Genomic DNA, 20175 nt, shown 5'->3' with positions numbered 1-20175 from the left:
ACTTCAGGAAAACTAAACAACTATTTGTAGCATTTTCCCCAACACATAAGGGCAATCCTATCTCTAAAGCAGGCATCGCAAGATGGATTGTAAGATGTATACAAATATGTTACATTAAAGCAAAGAGAACATTAACTGTTCCTCCTAGAGCTCATTCCACAAGAAAACTAGGAGCATCTATGGCATTCTTAGGGAACATTCCCCTAGATGACATATGTAGAGCAGCAACTTGGTCTACACCACATACATTCACAAAACACTACTGTGTTGATGTACAGGCTGCACAACAAGCCAGAGTGGGCCAAGCTGTATTAAAAACTCTATTTCAGACAGTTGCGACAGACACTGGTGACCACCGCTAGGGAGGTAACTGCTGTACAATCTATTCATAAATGTACCATCTGCAGCCCATATGCCTCGAACGGAATATGCTACTTACCAGTATGCATCTGTTCTTGGCATAGAGGGCTGCAGAGTGGTACATGCCCTCCCTGCCTCCCCGGAAACCTGTGTCTGTCCCAACATTATCTTATTTAGATACATTTACATGGGCATATCTTTATGTACTATACTACACTACTCCATCTAACCCTACTATGGCAAAACAATCTAAGGATGGAGCCGATGCCCATGCGCACTAACACCGAGAGGAGGAGTCACCTATGACGACAAAGACTTCTCCAGAAGAAAAACAAAGTGCAATCATCCGAGCCCAACACCAGATGGCGATCTATTCATAAATGTACCACTCTGCAGCCCTCTATGCCAAGAACAGATGCATACTGGTAAGTAGCATATTCCTTAGGCACCTTAGGGGTGTGACTAGCCTGGTGGTGCAACACACCTACATGCATAGCTAATTTCCCACATGTCCTGGTGCCAAATGGGCCTCCGGGCAGGGGGTGGCATCTCCAGTACTAGGGAAGCTGGGGTCGTATAACAAAGGCAGCAGGGGCTTTGAAGTCCCTGGCCTTGTTATGCAGATTCACTAGCCATCCTGCTAGAGGAGGTGTAAACACCTTCCTCCGTGAGCAGGCATTGTTTCTGGCCTTGGAGAGCATGGACTTTCACCTGTAGGGGGTCAGGAACATGACTGTCGTGGCAGGCTGGACGATACCAGTCAGCCAGCACACTAAGAGGCTGGTAAGTTTTCACCTGGGTGCACCTTTTGATAAATCCACTACTGGCATCCGTATGGATATATTCAGACAAGGTGTATAATACCAAACACCATAGGTTTCAGTAAAGCCATCATGTAGCTGGGGAACTCGTAATGACCTGTACATATGCTTAAGATGGCTTCCCTGTTCACTCTCACTATCTAGTAATTGAACTAGACAACACAGGGGGATACTTGCTGATGCAGATGCGTCCTCACATGTAATATAATGCACCCTGACGTAGGGCTGCAAGGCCTGCTGTAGGGATGGCTTGCATGTATTGCATGCAATGTTTGTAATCATAGTACACAGGGTGTGTTCCATGCCGTGTTTTCATACTTGTTTGCACCATTTCACAGAGTCTGCAATGACAGTCTGCATGAGTTTGGTGGTGGGTCCCTTAGTGTTGCTCAATACATGTTGCAGCCATTAAGGACTCTCTCTAGTACCCATGCCCTGGGTAACAGGGGTGCCATTTACTAGGGACTTACAGAGGTACTAACGGTCTTTCCAGTTGGGGTACCATTTAACAGTTACATTGTTTTAGGGAAAGCGCACTCTCACTGCGGACCTGGTTCGCAGAAACACAGTGCACTTCAGGCAAAATTGCTTCAAATAGCAGGCAAAAAATGGGGAGGACCATGCCAAAAAGAGGAACTTTCTTACAGTAATAAAACATATACAGTCTACTGTCTAAAGGTGGCATGCTTATGTTTTCAAAAGGAAGTTATATTAAAAAAAAATGAAACAATTATGAAAAAAACCTGAAAATGAAATCAGAGAATGATAGTGGAACAAATCAATGGCTGAAGAAAGATGACCAAAAGCGGGTGGGAGAGGTGTGGTGCCGCGGCCAGGGCGACTGACGCTGGAATCTGGGGATCAGGGTTCGATCCCCGGCTCCGGCGGCAGGTTAGCCCAGCACCATGTGACTCTGGGCAATAGCTCGCTTAATCTTCCCGACGGCCCCCAGCGCCTAGAGACCCTTACGGGTGATTGTGCGCTTTACAAATGTGGATTATTATTATTATTAAAAGCCCCTCTATTTATTCATGTATATGTATGCATTTTTATTATGATTTCTTTTTTTAAGAAAGCATGAGGATGGCAAGACAATCCAGACATAAAAATGGTCAGATTAAAGACCCGCATGCTGTATGTATTCTGTTGTGTGTGACCCCTTTCACCTCCCCTCCGCAGCCCCCAGACACACGTTACTTGTCCTTCCTTGACTGAGTCCGTTTCTCAGGAACGGCGTTATAATAATTGTTTTCCACTAAATATTAGAACATGGCCTTTTATTTTTTTTGGTTCTCTAGGAAGTTACCCCTCAAAATTTCTTGGCTGTTCTTAAAGGTGATGCTGAAGCAGTGAAGGGCAAAGGATCTGGTAAAGTTTTGAAGAGGTATTAAATAACTTCCGCCCTTGTCTTTGCATGAGTACGCTTTTACGTTTGTATGCTTGGCTCACTATCATCGGATATCATATACACATGCAGCCATGCTGACCCCATAGGCACAGGGGTTTTGTATGCACCTGCAAGGAACATCAGTAGAATATTGGTACAGTCTTCTACTTTTAGAGGCAGAGCTCGTGTTGTACAAAAACTGAGATTAACCCCTTTGCTGCGGAGGTCAATCCCCCGCTGTGCTGGGGGGGAGGGGGGCGCGCACGGCGCCCACATGTTGATGACGAGCTCAGCTCGTCACAGGTGCATTACCTGCCATGGAACGCTCAGCACAGTGGGGTAATTATCCCCGCATGCGAGCGTTCCACGGCTCATGACGAGCTCAGCTCGTCATGAGCACCGGAGCGCTGTGGCTCATGACGAGCTCAGCTCATCATGAGCATGGAAGAGGTTAAGTGATCCTGAGTAAACATTGCAGGTGCTTGAGTGTGAAACTGTAGGCCTATGCTAATGTGTGAGTACTTTTCAGGCTTAGGATTTCTCGATGAACTCCAGTGAAGCGGCCACAGATTCACAGGACTATTTCCTGTGTATCGGTGTACACACATTAAATTTGACATGTGGACATTTCTGAATGTAGAAATGCAATGGTAACTTGCATTGCTACTAAGATTTATCTTTTGCTGCTCCTCTGTAAATATTGTTTTCAGTGGACAAGGTACTTGCAGTACACCCCCAACAAATTTGTGGGTTCCCCTTCCCCATTTCAATCTTTATTTCTTCCTTTGATAGAAGTATATTAGTGGCTGTATTCAGGGCGAGTAATTACCTGTACAAGGTTGATCTATACCAGTGTGCGCCATCTGTGTATTGATAGCTCCACCCTAAAATGCTAATAAACCTAAGAGTAAGAGCAGGTTTTGGAACTTATTTCTACAGTACGAGTAGAAATTTCATAAATAAATCTCATGTACAAGGATAAACTTACAACATTCATGAGTCTAAAACTGAGGAATGGAATATCGCATGTGTAAATGCTTGCATTTGCTCATTGCCGATACTTGCAGAAGACTGGCCCAGTGAATGCAGAGCGGCACCCTATCTTTCATTGAGACCCTGACTCTATGCTGCCTAGATCGATATCCCATCGTGACCCCAGACATACGTCGATTTCAATTTCATACTCGGCATACAGCAAATTGCTAGGTGCACACAACATCTTTATTAAGCAGGGTTTTGCATATTTCGCACATTTTCTTGTAGTATGCAATTTAGCATGATTTTCTCCAAGTGGAGATTGCTTTTCGTAGAACGTCTCTTGCAGGAACTGTGAAACTGGTGTGGCCACAGCTAGAGGCATTATCTTCACAGACAAGTCTCCTGCTGGAATCTCACATGACTTTTACACACGAGGTATGCCCATGAGTACAATTTTTAAACGAGGTACCTAGCAAGTCTGTTTAGTGTATTAGGCACATTTTTGGTCAGTTTTCACAAAAAATATACCTATGACATCTAGAAATTTTTTCGCAGTTTCACCCATCCTTAAACAAGTGTCCAAGGTTAATGGACATATTTCAGTAATGATCAAGTTTAGAGACCAAGAAATGCTATTTCCCTTTAGCAAATAAAACAAAGCTTGACTTCTATGTTATTTGGATTCGTAACTTCTGAAATGGATAACTATGCCACAACATTTAGGGTCCATATTTTCTTTGCCAACATTTCCTACTAAATGCACCCTCATATTGGTGTATGGTGTATTGTATCCCCAGCACGAAATAAATTACTGCATATATCCTATCGAACAATTACCTTGTACAGTGCTTGTTTTACCTGGCTGTTTTACTATTAAGACTTAATATAGCATGTAGAATTTAACAGTTCATGCATGTATTATGTTCAGTTTGGGACTTGTGATAACATCCATGGGTCTGTGAGTCATGCAATGGACAGTCAAGATGCACTTGTGAAGTATGTGCAGTGAAGTATATTGTTTCACATCAAGTCTTGGAGGTCCATTGACTCCATTGCAGATTGCTTCACATGGTTCTGCACACATGGGGGAGCATACAGTGTTTTCGTTCTGCCTTGCTCTCCCAAAACCCCGTATAGTGTTACCAGTACACATAGTGTTGGCCAAAATCCCATGCCTACCAGAGGCTATGTAGCTTGCAATGAAAGCTTTTTGAAAAACATAATTTGGCTTGAAAGCTCGCAAACTCAGATTTGTACACCCACTAAGATCAGAGATGCATGGTTACAAAATACTTTGAAATTATTAGGTTATTTTTTGTTACCCCATCTGTTACTTCTGCTTAGTGTAAAACTTACTCTATCTCTCTTCTTTCAGCGGTCCAGACGATCACGTCTTTATCTACTTCACTGATCATGGAGCTCCAGGCATCTTGGCCTTTCCCAGTGATGATGTGAGTATGAAATGGGGCGAAGCTTTTTATGATTGGTAAAGTGAGAGACATTGTGGAAGCATGTGTTCGAGGCATATGGGCTGCAGATGGTACATTTATGAATAGATCGCCATCTGGTGTTGGGCTCGGATGATTGCACTTTGTTTTTCTTCTGGAGAAGTCTTTGTCGTCATAGGTGACTCCTCCTCTCGGTGTTAGTGCGCATGGGCATCGGCTCCATCCTTAGATTGTTTTTTTCCGCCATCGGGTTCGGATGAGGATCGAAGCGCTCCGGACCGACTTCAACAAAGAAGGTTATAACCGGCGCGTATTCCTTTCCAAATCGACGGTATCGTTATCGAACGCGACTTCACTCCATACCGACGCGATTCGAAGGACGACGACTACGAGAAACTCGACGTAGTCCAGCCCGGGGTCCATGGAAAGGACTCCATTCAAAAAATTTCCAACGTGTGGTGCTAAGTTCCCACACAAGGACCTACACGAAGTGTGCAACCTCTGCTTGTCCCCTGAACACGAATCCAGGGACTGTGAGGCCTGTGCAGCGTTCTCGTCAAAGTCGACGATTAGAAACCGTCGAGCCCGAAGACACGAGGTATCGAGAATGCAGTCACAAGCAATCCCGGAGCTGTTCGAGGACCAGCACCCAGAAGAGGAGGAAGAAGAGGCCGACGAGGCGGGGTCAGAAGCGGACGAGTCCGACGTCGAGGAAATCGACGTCCAACAAACCGTGAGTGACGACGTCCCTTTACCGAAAAACAGACCCCGCACGGTGTCGACCCCGCCCTCGAGCCCGGTCAGACAACCGAAAAAAGTTTCCAACGCCCCGCCTTCGAGCCCGGCAACGAAACAGAAACCGAAACACTCGGTCCCCCATCATAGTGGTTCCGGTTCCGATAAACCGACCACATCGACACCGAAGCACCAGGTCAAGGAAAGCTCGAAGTCGAAGCAGTCCATGTCGACACCGAAGCACGCTTCGGCGCCGAAAACACCCTCGACACCGGGGACATCTTCGATACCGAAGAAGTCGGATCCGAACAAAACTTCGGCACCGAAAATACAAATGGACATTTCAAGGAAAAAACACCTTTCGGAACCGAAAACTGCGGTACCGACACAGGAACACGGAACGGATCCTAAACAAAAGACTTTGTTTATTGACCCAAAGACTGGCAAGGTAGTCACAGAACTACCTAAAAAGAGGAAACATGAACATTTGGACGACAAGGCTCATCCAAAGAAGAGAACAATGGGGACGAATACAACTCCTCCCCCTTCTCCCAAACCTCACACACCATCTTCGCCTATTCCTCACAATAGGCCAGATATTCCTCCCACACGTCCATCTACACCTACAACAGATGGAGAGAGTGACACAGGGGAGGGAGGACACCCTGGGGATGATGAGGACACAATCCCAGAGGAGGCAGACCCATGGGAGGAGTATAATGTGGGATCAGGTAATGATACTGACCTTGAGTCATATCCCTCAAAACCTTCACCTCCTGATGACAATACTGGGTTTGCACAACTCATTACTAGAGCAGCAACATTTCATAAGGTAGACCTACATACAGAACCTCTAGTACAGGACTTCTTATTAGAGACACTACCTACTGCACAAAAAACATCAGGAACACTACCAATGCTAAAAGGCCTTCTCAGTCATACATCGGAGATATTCAAAGACCCAGTGAGGGCTAGGGTATTGAACCCAAGAATTGATAAAAAATATAGGGCAGCTCCAAAAGACCCAATATACATTAAGGGACAAATTCCTCTAGACTCACTAGTGGTCACAAACGCTCGCAAGAGAGCAAACTCTTTATCTACAGGAGAAGCGCCACCTCCTGACAAAGAGTCTAAACTAATAGATGCCTCTGGCAAGAGAGTAGCATCTCAAGCGGCAAACAGTTGGCGCATAGCTAATACGCAAGCACTACTTGCAAGGTATGACAGAGCGCATTATGATGAGTTAGAAACACTCGTCAAACATCTCCCTAAAGAACATCAAAAGAGAGCTGATCAACTTATACAAGAAGGGAAGTTAATTACTAACACTTCAATAAAGTGCGCCCTAGACGCGGCAGAAACTGCGGCAAGGTCGACAAATACAAGCATCATGTTAAGGAGACATGCATGGCTCAGAGTGTCAGGATTCAAACAAGAGGTACAAACCTCGTTACTTAATCAACCTTTTGATGGGAAAACACTTTTTGGCACAGGGACAGATGAGGCCCTAGAAAAAATGAAAAAGGATACAGAAACGGCTAAATCAATGGGAGCATTGCAGCAGCCGACACAAAGAGGTTCCTTTCGTAGATCCACCTATAGAGGAGGATCCAAAAGTACAGGTACAAACCAACAGCAAACCTCTTTTACACCTACATCACCCAGAGGTAATTCTAGAGGTGGATACAGGGGTAACAACAACAAGGGTAGAGGTCGCGGAAACAACAACAACCGCAACTCTCCAACCCCAAAACAGTGACTTCATAGAGCTTCCCCCAGACCATATAACACCGGTAGGGGGACGCCTATCACAGTTCCTACCTGTCTGGGAAAACATCACATCAGACAAGTGGGTAAGACAAATTATCCAACATGGTTATTGCCTAGAACTCACAGCTACCCCACCAAACATCCCCCCCAAACAGCGTCCAATGAAACAAGATCACCTGACACTGTTAAAACAGGAAGTAATATCACTGCTAGAAAAGCATGCCATAGAGAAGGTTCCACAGCACCAACAGGGAACAGGAGTATACTCCCTATACTTCCTAATCCCCAAAAAGGACGGGTCTCTAAGGCCAATACTGGACCTAAGACCTCTCAACGCATACATAAATTCGGAACATTTCCACATGGTCACGCTCCAACAAGTACTTCCTTTACTGAAGAAAGGGGACTTTCTTTCTACACTGGATCTAAAAGACGCTTACTTTCATATCCCTATTCACAAAGCCCACAGGAAATACCTCAGGTTTGTGGTAGAAGGACAACATTATCAGTTCAAAGTCCTCCCATTTGGTGTCACGACGGCACCAAGGGTGTTCACAAAATGCCTGGCAGTGGTAGCAGCTCACCTAAGAAGACAACAAATTCATGTCTTCCCATACTTGGACGACTGGCTAATAAAAGCCAGGTCGCAAGAGGAGTGTCTGCAACACACACAAAAGACAATTCAGCTACTACACCAGCTAGGGTTCACGGTGAACTACACAAAGTCACACCTACAACCAAACAAAGTTCAACAATATCTGGGGGCTACCATAGACACAGAAAAAGCCAAAGTGTACCCCAACCCAATCAGAGTCCAAGCAATGCTTACAATCATTCAGAGATTTCAGCCACAACACTCACTAACAGCAAGAGTGTTCATGCAGCTATTAGGCATGATGTCATCCTGCATACTGCTAATACCATATGCAAAACTACAAATGCGTCCGCTACAAGAATGCTTAGCGACACAGTGGAATCAGGCTCAAGGACAGATTACGGATCTGGTGTTGGTAGACGACCGCACACACCGCTCTCTGAAGTGGTGGAACAGAACAAACATTACCAAGGGGCGGTCGTTCCTAGAGCCAATTCCACAGGTGACAATAACAGCAGACGCATCGCTCACCGGATGGGGAGCACATATGGACAAATACACAGTACAAGGAAGGTGGAGTGTGCAGGAAAGAACACTGCACATCAACTATCTAGAACTACTGGCAGTGTTTCTAGCATTGAAAGCCTTTCAGATACATGTTATCCACAAAGCAGTCCTGATCAGAACAGACAACATGACAGCAATGTATTATATTCAAAAACAGGGGGGGACGCACTCTCTCCAATTATCCAGACTAGCACAGGAAATTTGGAGATGGGCCATTCCTCAAAACATCTATCTGTTAGCCGAACACCTACCAGGAGTTCAAAACCAGATAGCAGACATCTTAAGCAGACAGTCGGAACAAATACACGAATGGGAACTGCACCAACAAATACTGCAGCCATTCTTCCAAAGATGGGGACAACCAGAGATAGACCTATTTGCCACTCATCAGAACGCAAAATGCCAAAGCTTCGCGTCCAGGTACCCACATCACCTGTCGCAGGGCAATGCGTTATGGATAAATTGGTCCAACAAATTTGCATACGCTTTTCCCCCTCTCCCACTAATCCCATTAGTGGTCAGGAAACTGCAACAACATTCAATGACCATGATACTAGTAGCACCCACGTGGGCAAGACAGCCGTGGTTCACCACGCTCCTGCAACTCTCACAAGTGCCACATCAAAAGCTACGAATTCTACCCATGCACCTTACACAGAACCATGGAGAAATAATGCACCCAGATCCAACTCAATTGAACTTAGCGATCTGGCTCCTGAAATCCTAGAATTTGGGTACTTAGATCTCCCCCCAAATTGCATGGAAATAATTAAACAAGCGAGACGTCCAACCACCAGAGCATGCTATGCAGCTAAGTGGAAGAGGTTTGCTATACACTGTACTAATAACAATATCAACCCTCTAGACGTATCAACAAGGGAGATTATTTGCTACTTGTTACACTTACAGCAATGTAATCTAGCGTACACATCTATCAGAGTACATCTAGCAGCTATAGCAGCATACCTACAAAACAGGCAGCGCATATCACTGTTCAGAGTACCAGCGATAAAAGCATTCATGGAAGGTCTTAAAAGAGTCATTCCACCAAGATTACTACCTTCCCCAGTCTGGAACCTCAACGTAGTACTCACCAGACTAATGGGGCCACCCTTCGAACCTATGCATAGGTGCGAAATACAATTCCTTACATGGAAGGTGGCATTCCTTATAGCCATTACCTCACTCAGAAGAGTAAGCGAGTTACAGGCATTAACAATACAAGAACCATTCCTACAGATACACCAGAATAAAGTGGTTCTTAGAACAAACCCAAAGTTCTTGCCTAAAGTAATTTCAGCATTCCACATCAATCAGCCAGTGGAATTACCAGTCTTCTTTCCAAAGCCACAGACGGTGGCAGAAAGGGCTCTACATACACTAGATGTTAAAAGAGCCATTTCGTACTACATAGAAAGAACACAAGACTTCAGGAAAACTAAACAACTATTTGTAGCATTTTCCCCAACACATAAGGGCAATCCTATCTCTAAAGCAGGCATCGCAAGATGGATTGTAAGATGTATACAAATATGTTGCATTAAAGCAAAGAGAACATTAACTGTTCCTCCTAGAGCTCATTCCACGAGAAAACTAGGAGCATCTATGGCATTCTTAGGGAACATTCCCCTAGATGACATATGTAGAGCAGCAACTTGGTCTACACCACATACATTCACAAAGCACTACTGTGTTGATGTACAGGCTGCACAACAAGCCAGAGTGGGCCAAGCTGTATTAAAAACTCTATTTCAGACAGTTGCGACAGACACTGGTGACCACCGCTAGGGAGGTAACTGCTGTACAATCTATTCATAAATGTACCATCTGCAGCCCATATGCCTCGAACGGAATATGCTACTTACCAGTATGCATCTGTTCTTGGCATAGAGGGCTGCAGAGTGGTACATGCCCTCCCTGCCTCCCCGGAAACCTGTGTCTGTCCCAACATTATCTTATTTAGATACATTTACATGGGCATATCTTTATGTACTACACTACACTACTCCATCTAACCCTACTATGGCAAAACAATCTAAGGATGGAGCCGATGCCCATGCGCACTAACACCGAGAGGAGGAGTCACCTATGACGACAAAGACTTCTCCAGAAGAAAAACAAAGTGCAATCATCCGAGCCCAACACCAGATGGCGATCTATTCATAAATGTACCACTCTGCAGCCCTCTATGCCAAGAACAGATGCATACTGGTAAGTAGCATATTCCATCTGTAGACAAGAGAGTTGTAAAGACCTCTAGATACATTCTCCATTTGGAAAGAACATCTGATGAAAAATTCCTCGGTATACCTCGTCCCCAATTTGGCACAGATATTTATCTGAAGATCACCACTTGCCTACACCCTTCTCACACATGGCTTAATATTTGATGCCACTGTCTGTATTTCCAGAATTCTATTAGTATTTGTATTTCTATGTGGTTGTTGTATTCACAAGCTTGCAGAAATGATTGAAAAATTAGAATGATATGTAGTGATTATATGCAAAATCTAATATTGTCGTTAATAAATGAGTTCCTTTGAAAACGGTATCCAGAAGAATATTACAATGCTTGTTGAGACATATGGACTGGAATGTCGGCTTAGCAGTCACCAGTGGCTAAGGTTGTCAAGCATTCCTTCCATCACTTTGTAGTTTGTTGTTAAAAGGCAACTCAAGCTTGTTACTTTTAAACATTCAGGGTTTAGCTGCAGTCAAAGCTTCTCTGCTATTTTTCCAGCTTTGGGAAATAATCCTTATAAATGGACAAGAGGCAGCAGGCAAATCTAGTAAATGTTTAGGTTGCATGTGTCATTGAGGTTTCTTTTTCTGTTGTGCAGTCTGCAGTGAATGGCATTAGCTGGCAGTCTTTTTTAGCTCATTTCTTCTCTTTGTGTTTATTTTTTAGCTCCTGGAGGAAGATCTGAACACCACCATTTATTATATGTACCAACAGAAAAAATACAAAAAGGTAAAAAAATGAGTTTTTTTGGCAACACTACTTACTTTTTAAGATTTACGTGATAGGGCAAGCCATCCAAGGTTTGTGGTAGAAAATATGTTTTAAACAAAAGACTCTCAGGGGGTGTAGCCAGCTCTAGAGCAATGCATCTGCTCTTGAAGAGAGCTCTAACCAACATACTAAACCTCAAAAAAAGAGGAGATGATTTGAGATTGGTCCCTGAAGCAGCAGGTGCTCAAGACCACAGGGACCACTGGACCTGTCGAGGAGGCAGAAAAATCCAGTTCGAGAAGATGTTCTAGCGTGCAGTGCAGCCATTTTGGGTGGTGCGTGGGTCAGAGCACCCTGGTAAACGGAGGCCTTGTGTAAGCGGCGAGGCTGCCCTGCGGGCCCCGCGTGGCATGTCAAAGTGTAATTCCAAATGTGAAGCTCCGGAGGTAAGTGTACCATCAACCCCTCTTTGAACACTATTGACCCTGGTCTTAAGGAGAATGGATGCAAATATGTCTTGCTTACATGACGCCTAGAGACGGTGAAGACTAGAACCATAGCACAGATCCTCTTGAGTCTGAATACACATGTGCTCAAAAGGTTGAGACCCTGGGAGGCAAATAGCGTGGAGACTGTATGCTGCTTTCCTGCGAACTCTTTTTAGCTACAAAATAGTGTGCGGTGTGAGTTACCCACAGGAGGCAAAGCTTAAGGCCTCCTCCATTTCTAGAGCCCATCAACGTTGAAGGAACTAAATGAATGTAACTGCACCACAGATGCAATAGGAGTGGGGATAAGACTTGGCAGAACATGAAGTAGATGAGCATCTGCATACCGACTTCCACCAAGTGGTTCTTGGGTGCTGTGGGTAGCTGGGACACATGAAGAAATCTGAACAGAGTTTGAAATAGTGTGGTCAAAGAGCATGCTGGTACATGAAGAGCAACACATCTCAGATAAAGTTAACAATACACTGGATAGCGAGCAAGACCTTAAACTGGCAAGCCAAAAAAGGTGTGCGATAGCACCCCTATACAAAGAGGATTTGCTCATATGCTTGGCAGAAATGCAAGATAATCTAACTTCAACACTGAACCCGCAAACTACAGGATGCAGGCCCAGTGACGGGGGTTTTCTAGAGATATACAAGGTATAGGAGACAGTAAGCAGCAGTGAAGGGGCCAATGAGACATTAAGGTCTAACGTGGAGGAAGCACAACAACCGTATGAACTGTTTCAGAAGAGCCGGAAGATTTTAAACAAAAATGTGAAGTTCTTGAAGATTGTAGGAAGCTGGCTCTCTATATAGTGTACTAGAACAACGTGCAGTGTGCAGGGGCTTTCTTTAAAAATCCCAAGGTGCTCTATTTGTGGTTGTGTGGTCGAGCAGTCTTTGGCTTATCAGAGGGGAGTGTTAGGCATTTGTTGCACACACAGAGTCAATAAATGAGACATACACTCAATAAAGAAATACAACACCAATTTAGAAAACTAACCTAGATTTTAAATTAATTTAGACACCTAGATCAACGAGATTCTGTAAGTACTTTTCGAGTTGGTGATTTTCAGAAACACACAAAATACAGCTGTCCGATTTGAGGCATGAACCTTGAACGTGATAACGTTATCTTATGGGAGAAACATACATTGCTTAAGGGTACTTGTAATTGATTTACAGGGTTGTTCTTCTGGACTGAAGGTAAGTAGGGGCCAAGGTCCTTAGAACATCGAGCAGTTTTGGTGTACCTGGCCTGGTATGTCTGGGTGCAGAGGAGCTGGTCACAAGGGTAGCATCATACGCTACAGCTGAAGTCTATGGAGAAACCTGTTACAAGAAAAATTATGCAAGTGAGGATTTGGAGGCAAGTCAATCGGAACCCAAAGGGTGGCTCAGTTCTTGAGGGTCTCTGGGGCATGGATGCCCTGTCAGTAGGCTTGCACTTGGGCTGTGGACTTGGGCGCAGAAGTGTTTTGTCCGGCGAGTCACTTCCATTGTAGGCTCCCACTTTTTAGGTTCACCTGGAGATTGGGACCAAAGAGGACAACAGGACTACTGTTGATGATGACCTCTCTGATGCTGATGTCCCACGTCGGTAGGTTTGTCTTGGGGGTGTTGTTCTCTGTACTGGACACTGAAAAAGCCTTGACTGCTGCAAGGGATCAGGTTCCCCAGGTATTGGTGCAGGGTAGCTTTTGGGGGTCCTGGCGTCTCCAAACCTGGTGGGAAGACGGATCTGACCTCGAGGCGCACAGTGACGTCTTCCTGGGCGATTGCTGCATCGGTGGACCCGGTGGTCAGCAGATTGGTGAACTGGACATTGAGGTTGGTGCCTGCAGGGAAGTGACTCCTCCACTTCCAGGGAGATGCTGGCTGGTTGGCAAAGTGCTGGAAGCCCTCCAAGACTCTGGGAGGATGCATAGCTTCAGGACGAGTCAGGGCTTCTCAATTGTCGGGACAGGAGCAGGGTTTGACGCCAAAGTCCGCAGATAGTCCACAGTTCTCACGTCTTTAGCTTTTCTTTGTCCTTCTGTGAATTAGACACACAGGAAGTCCGAGGCATTGTCTTTGGGGTTCTGTTACACAAGATATACTTATTTGCCGATGATATCCTAATAACACTGACAGACCCTCAAAGTTCCATACTCATGGTGACCCAGATTATGCAATGCTTTGGAGAGGTGTCTTTCATGTTGTTCCCTTCTCCCTACTGCACAGCTTTAGTTTGCCCTAGATGATAAGCAGTTTCTTACATGGAGGAAAAGCAAATGTATAAGGTTGCACAACTTTTTCCAAAAAGGAAGGATCAAGTGGTACCAAGAACGTCCATAATAAGGAGACCGGAACCAGAGGCCTCACAGACTTTAAACAAATCTTTGCTCAATATACATTTACTAATGGCCAAGTTTTCGCGATTTATGATCAACTAGTAGTAACCCCAGGTGACTATAAATGGGCATATATAACAGAACATATAAGTGGGGGAGGAGATTTCTCAAGAGGAATGAGAATCCTCATGTTCGACATTCTAAAGACGACACACGAGTTAGGTAAAATTTGATGTTCAGTTGGTATTAAACAAAGAGCAGATTCAAAAACATGTTTCTGACCTGTGGCTACTGACGCTGCAGGCAGGTGGCCTGGAGGGGACAATGAGGCAGATCTGGTGGTAATGGCCAAAAATCAAAACTCATTCGAAAAAAATCCCAGCTATATCAGGAAAGCCGTAGGTTTCCCTATTCGTGAAGACTCACTGGTGACAATATATGGCATGTGACCTTCACAATGGAAGGGCCTTACGTGGCACACCTTTACAGTCATATTTTCTCATGCTGCAGCCGCAAAACAAAAATTGGCAGTCAGTTGGAAAAAACGATGTACACCGGACATTACGCAGTGGTCCAGAAGACTTTGGTCGCTCATGGCAATGCAAATGATAATCCATGAATTGCAGGACATGCTGTAACATTTAGAGGCCTCCGATGGACTATTTGCAAAGTACAGTCCTGTCCTGTCCTGCCCAAGGACAGTGCGGGCTTTGAGATTGAACCAGGATTCAAAGTGATAACTGACTAGGGGGCGTTGGGTGTGGTCTACTGTTTGAGTTAAAATTAGGTGAATGTTCCTCTATTGCTTCTTGTGAAGGAAGGCGGTGCTATGCTCATTGGGGTGTGGTGGGAATGATGAGATGGGGAGGGGGGTCTTGATTCACTGGTTACTGTCTTTTTGTGTGACCTTAAGTATGGAGAGCTTACAGTGGGTTTGTGTTTGTTACATTTCTATTTGAAAACACTCAATAAAAATAATGTCCAAAAAACAAATGACACTTTTTTTGTCAATAGATGTTTTCACTACTGCACGAGGTTTAAAACAAATCAAGCCTATTGATTATGACAGCCCTCAAAGTAGATTTGAGCACATGCTCTGTTGGTGATTAAGGCTTGCTTGTTAGGTGTCTCACTTTGCATAGTGAGAACTCTTATACAGGGTTCAGTGTGGTAAAACACAGAGCCTCGTTCAGCTTTAAAAGGGAGATTTGTTAATACATTTGTAAATATTAAGAAACTCTTTATGCAAAGATGTTCTGGCCTTTATGGAAATTAGAATGTTTACCAAAAAGCTAGTGCTCTAGGGTCGGTTGTGCCCAAGTGAACTCGGCCATTTTATATGATTGTTTCCACATTTTTCCTGAGCTCTTTTATCCCTCTCACAAAGATGGAGAATGCTAATGATTGGGATGTGATTTTTTTTTTCACTAAAGAGCATGGAGCCCTTTGGCCAAAAATTGTCGTATTTTAAGTCATGCTCTGCCACTTTCTAGGTCATCCTCTTACAAAGAAGGGGAGACCTTCCGCCAGAAGTGTCTTCAACAGGCAGTCCAAAGTAGCCCCAACCTATTGGAGAGTATTTACCCTATGTTGTTCAAAAACATATTAATCTACTTGGACCTTACTGGTTGCAACGCTATTACTGTAAATTTAATTTGTTTATGTTTCACTTATAGCTCAATATAGACTTTCGTTTATGCATTTATCTGGGTCCTTTTGTTCGTGCACCAGAAATGAAATTGCTTCAAGGCCCAACCAGACTGCTGCCTATAACTACTTGTCTGTATAATTGTATGCATGGGAACATATTTGCTGAGGGCAATCTGGCTTTCTATTTTGTGTGATGGGTCTGGAAGAGTTTCACATTTGGAATCGGTGAACTGCGAAGGAATAGTAACCTTCAATAGGGTTACTGGAACGTCTTTTAGTAGATAAATGTTCTCAGTGGGAATTTGTCACCCTATTACGAGAGGCTACTGCCTTTGAATGCTCTAAAGACAGTGTTCAGAGGGGTCGGTATGAAAGGTTTGTACTACATAAGGTTGAGCACACTGTGTGGCATCCTGAAAGAGAGCATCTGCCTTATTGGGATCTAGTGACTTCTTCATTCTGTTCCTCATAAATTGAAATATAGCCCCACTGAACAGAGGCATACTTCTCTGCCTTTTTTGAAGTTTAGGGTGTGGTCATCTGATAGGCCTAATTAGCTGGAGTTAAAGTTGCCATCTCTTGGGGGGATGGCTAGATAGGCATATATGGCAGACGCTTTCCTCCAACGCTTCTTCCTCCGTGCTCAATAGCCTGTATAATTCTGTGGTGGGGTGACTGTACCGTGGGCCACAGACCATTATCTGGGGCTTTCTTCCCCTGTACCCACTGCTGGGGGCAGTAAGAGGCCCCATTGCCCAAGATCTCCCCAACAAAGACATCTTGCAGCTTCTGCGGCTTACCAATCAGACCGTGGTAAGTCTGGCCCTCCAATCTCCAAGTGGGAGGCTCCCATTGTGGAAACCCTGCCAAACGGTGGGAGAGAGGCGGGAAGCAAGTGGCACTCACGACTGTCGTAGGTGAGCCACCGGGTTGACTGCGGGGGCTGCAAGACCCACTACTGGGGCTACCAAGCCCGCCACTGGACTCTGGCGGTGTCCAGTTGAAGAGACTGCTTGGCCATCAGATGCTGCCGCAAGTGGCTGGCACTGTCCCTGTCATATGAGGGACAGCTGATTTAGGATGCTTTCAGAGACGGAGCTGGTGGCAGCTGGTGATGCTTGCGGCCAAATCAACAGACTAAGATCCACTCGCGCAGACTAGCACACATCAGTGGTGTACAGGTGTGGTGCGCTGCAGAGGAGGGCCTGGGGATTGGTGAGAGCTGTGATCAGCAGTGGATCGATGCCCGTCGGCTGAGTTGGTTAGTGCGACCCAAGGATCGAGCTGACCTCCATTGCCTATGGTTTGAGTGCTGCAGCTGCTGACGTCTGCAACTCGCCTTCCCTGCCATGGTGTGAGCTTCTCCTGAGGCAGATCGCACAGGGGTTGCTAACCCTCACGCCTTGTGGCCTGGCCTGATTTATGGTGCATACATAATACAAACCCAGGGGACCACTGACTACAATAACACCTTCCCTGTCATCCTCATATAGGTACGGGATGACCACTGACCCGCTTGGGCCCATTGGAATCCCCTGGCCCAGGTCTCTTGTGAGTTCTTGGGTAGCCTTGAGCCTGACGGGGGGCCTCCCGAAATGGAGGTGACTAACCACTGCCAACTTGTACAAATCTGTCACCCCAAAGACCAAGAGAATATGCCACCTAAGCAACTGAACATTGATAAATATGCACAGCTGTTTGCTCCGGACAGTAGCACTAGTGGAACACCCGACCTTTCGTGTAACATGGCGTGGTCGCCATCTGACATTGTCTTAACATCTCTCATCCTACATGCAATCCAAAACTCCCCCAAAAATTCTAGGAGCCAAAATAGAGGAGGTCAGAGTGGATGTGGTCCTACTGTGCCAGGACCTCCGCAATGCAGTAAAATGGGTGACAAAGGCAGAAGGCTGCATCTCCGAATTGGAGGATGCTGTTAAGGAACTTTGATCTGCTGTAGCACACGTCATGGCGGAATCCAGGGACTTGATCTTGCATGTGGAGGATGCCATGGGGTGTTTCCATCAGAACAATCTACACTTTCTGGTATTCCCTGAAGGGGGGGGAAGGCACTGATCCTCGACGTCATGCGGTGACATGTGTCCAGGTTGATTATGACAGGTACTTCACCGTTCAAAGTATGGGAATGGTGGGTTGGAGTTTCTTTACTTGTTTTTTTGTTCTATGCCTGCCATCACTTGCGCTCCACCATTGTATCGCCATGTCTCTGCCATCTGCCTTCAACTTGCTCATGTCCTTTGATGCATCACCCGGAACGCAAACTGCCTCCTTCACAAGATTAAACATGGGGCCGTTCTCAAGAGGGCTTACCAGATGAGATCAGATATATTGCTGCTTCAAAAAAAAAACACTTGCAGGGAAACCATTGCAGATGCCTAAAACCCTATGGGTTCACATGTTCCTACCACACTGCCAAGGGTTATATTGCGTAATGCACACCTGCCTCTATGGGTGGACCAGATCCGTGCCATCACGCTGGGACGATTCATATGGATGGCAGGCACATTTATATAGAGCTGATCTCCCATTACTGACTGTCCACTCTTGTACCCAACTTGAGTAGTTTGTCACAGCCCTGGGCCTATGTGCTTTGGGGAGCATGCACAACCAAGATGCCGGGGCTACGCATTCTTTTCTGGGGCACATAGATTGTTTTCTACTATTTTTTTCTCCCGAATGCCTATCGTAATAAGATTGAGAACACAATATTACACACCTGTGGTCTGTCTGACCATACTTCCATGGAAATTCAAATACGTAGCACCCACTCATCCCCGACATGGTGACTCAACTCCTGGTGGCACTCCAATCAGGCATTCAGAGACAACCTGAGGGATGCCTCTACCCAGTATTTTCAGACTATCACAAGCTCAATAGAATTCCTAGGGATACCCTGATGGACATAAGGGGTGGTTACCTGAGGCGCAGGGACTTTGAATCAGGCCTTCCAGAAGAAGGCAAAACTGAATAAAATCACTCTTGTGAAGGAAGCTGTCCAGAAGGCGGAACACCTTGTCCGTTTGACAAAATCTGAGACAGCCTTCCATAACCTTAATCGAGCTACGCTCTAACTTAAATCATTCCAACTTGATGACGATAAAAAACTATGGCAGGCTTTCCAATGCTGATTCTACGTACACTGCAGCAAAACTCTTTAACTATTTCATTGGCTGTGCCAAGACAAAGGCAAACTACATCACATACTTAGCATCAAGGATGGCCAGGGTGTCCTTCATCACCCCCCCTCTGGCATGGCAACAACCTTTGCCTAGTACAATGAATTTCTATATGCAAACTCCCACCCCTCAGACTGATGATCTACATGACTATGTAACCACGATTCAGTCCCCACAACTTACACCCCAACAAACAACTACATTAGACGAGCCAGTCACACCAGAGGAAGTGGCACTAGCCATCTCCCAACTCGCTCTGAGGAAATCCCCGGGGCCAATGATTTTCCAATGGAGTTTGTCACATGTGAATTTTACATTTTGTCCCGGCTTCCTTGGGACCTTTACAAAGAGGCCAGAAGAGTGTGTCCTCTCCCTAACAATTTGGAGGAAACCCACATTACTTACATATGGAAACCTGACAAACCTGCATATGCTAGCTCCTCGTATAGGCCAATTACCCTAATTAATAGCAAAACTAAAGTACTTGCTAAGGTCCATGCTCTCAGACTGGCCAAAGTGATCGCCTATCTATTATCTGACATAATATAATAGGTTATAAAAAGCCATCACAATAGCTAAACGATTACTGAAACCCCTATCCATTCTTCAAAAAAGCATGTACCAGATTTCCTGGACCTATTTGTACACCATAATGCAACATTTTCGATTTGGTCCTGTATACCTTGCATATATCAAACTCCTCCACACCTCACCTAGAGCCCGAGTTAAAGTTGGGGGTGCACTTTCTCTGCCCTTCCATCTCAAAAAGGGCACAAGATGGGGATGTCGCCTATTGTCCCTATTATTTTTCTCTGGCCGTGTAGCCTTTAGCATATTTATTTAGAATAAATCCACTTATCTGGGCCTTTTTTGATGGTCGGACAC

General features: G+C 45.1%; 1 protein-coding gene across 1 annotated transcript in view; it reads left to right on the top strand.

Moving 5' to 3' along the window:
* Positions 1 to 20175, top strand: part of LGMN (legumain) — a 97037-nt gene that overhangs the window by 53055 nt on the left and 23807 nt on the right. Inside the window, exons 5-7 of the mRNA XM_078660077.1 lie at positions 2480 to 2565; positions 4922 to 4997; positions 11573 to 11635. Of these exons, the coding sequence (XP_078516203.1) occupies positions 2480 to 2565; positions 4922 to 4997; positions 11573 to 11635 (225 nt within the window). The remainder of the gene's footprint in view (positions 1 to 2479; positions 2566 to 4921; positions 4998 to 11572; positions 11636 to 20175) is intronic.

Source organism: Lissotriton helveticus, chromosome 9 (assembly GCF_964261635.1).
Source record: "Lissotriton helveticus chromosome 9, aLisHel1.1, whole genome shotgun sequence".
NCBI lineage: Eukaryota > Metazoa > Chordata > Amphibia > Caudata > Salamandridae > Lissotriton > Lissotriton helveticus.
Note: the sequence above shows the minus strand (reverse complement) of the source record. Positions and strands in the feature narration are given on the sequence as shown.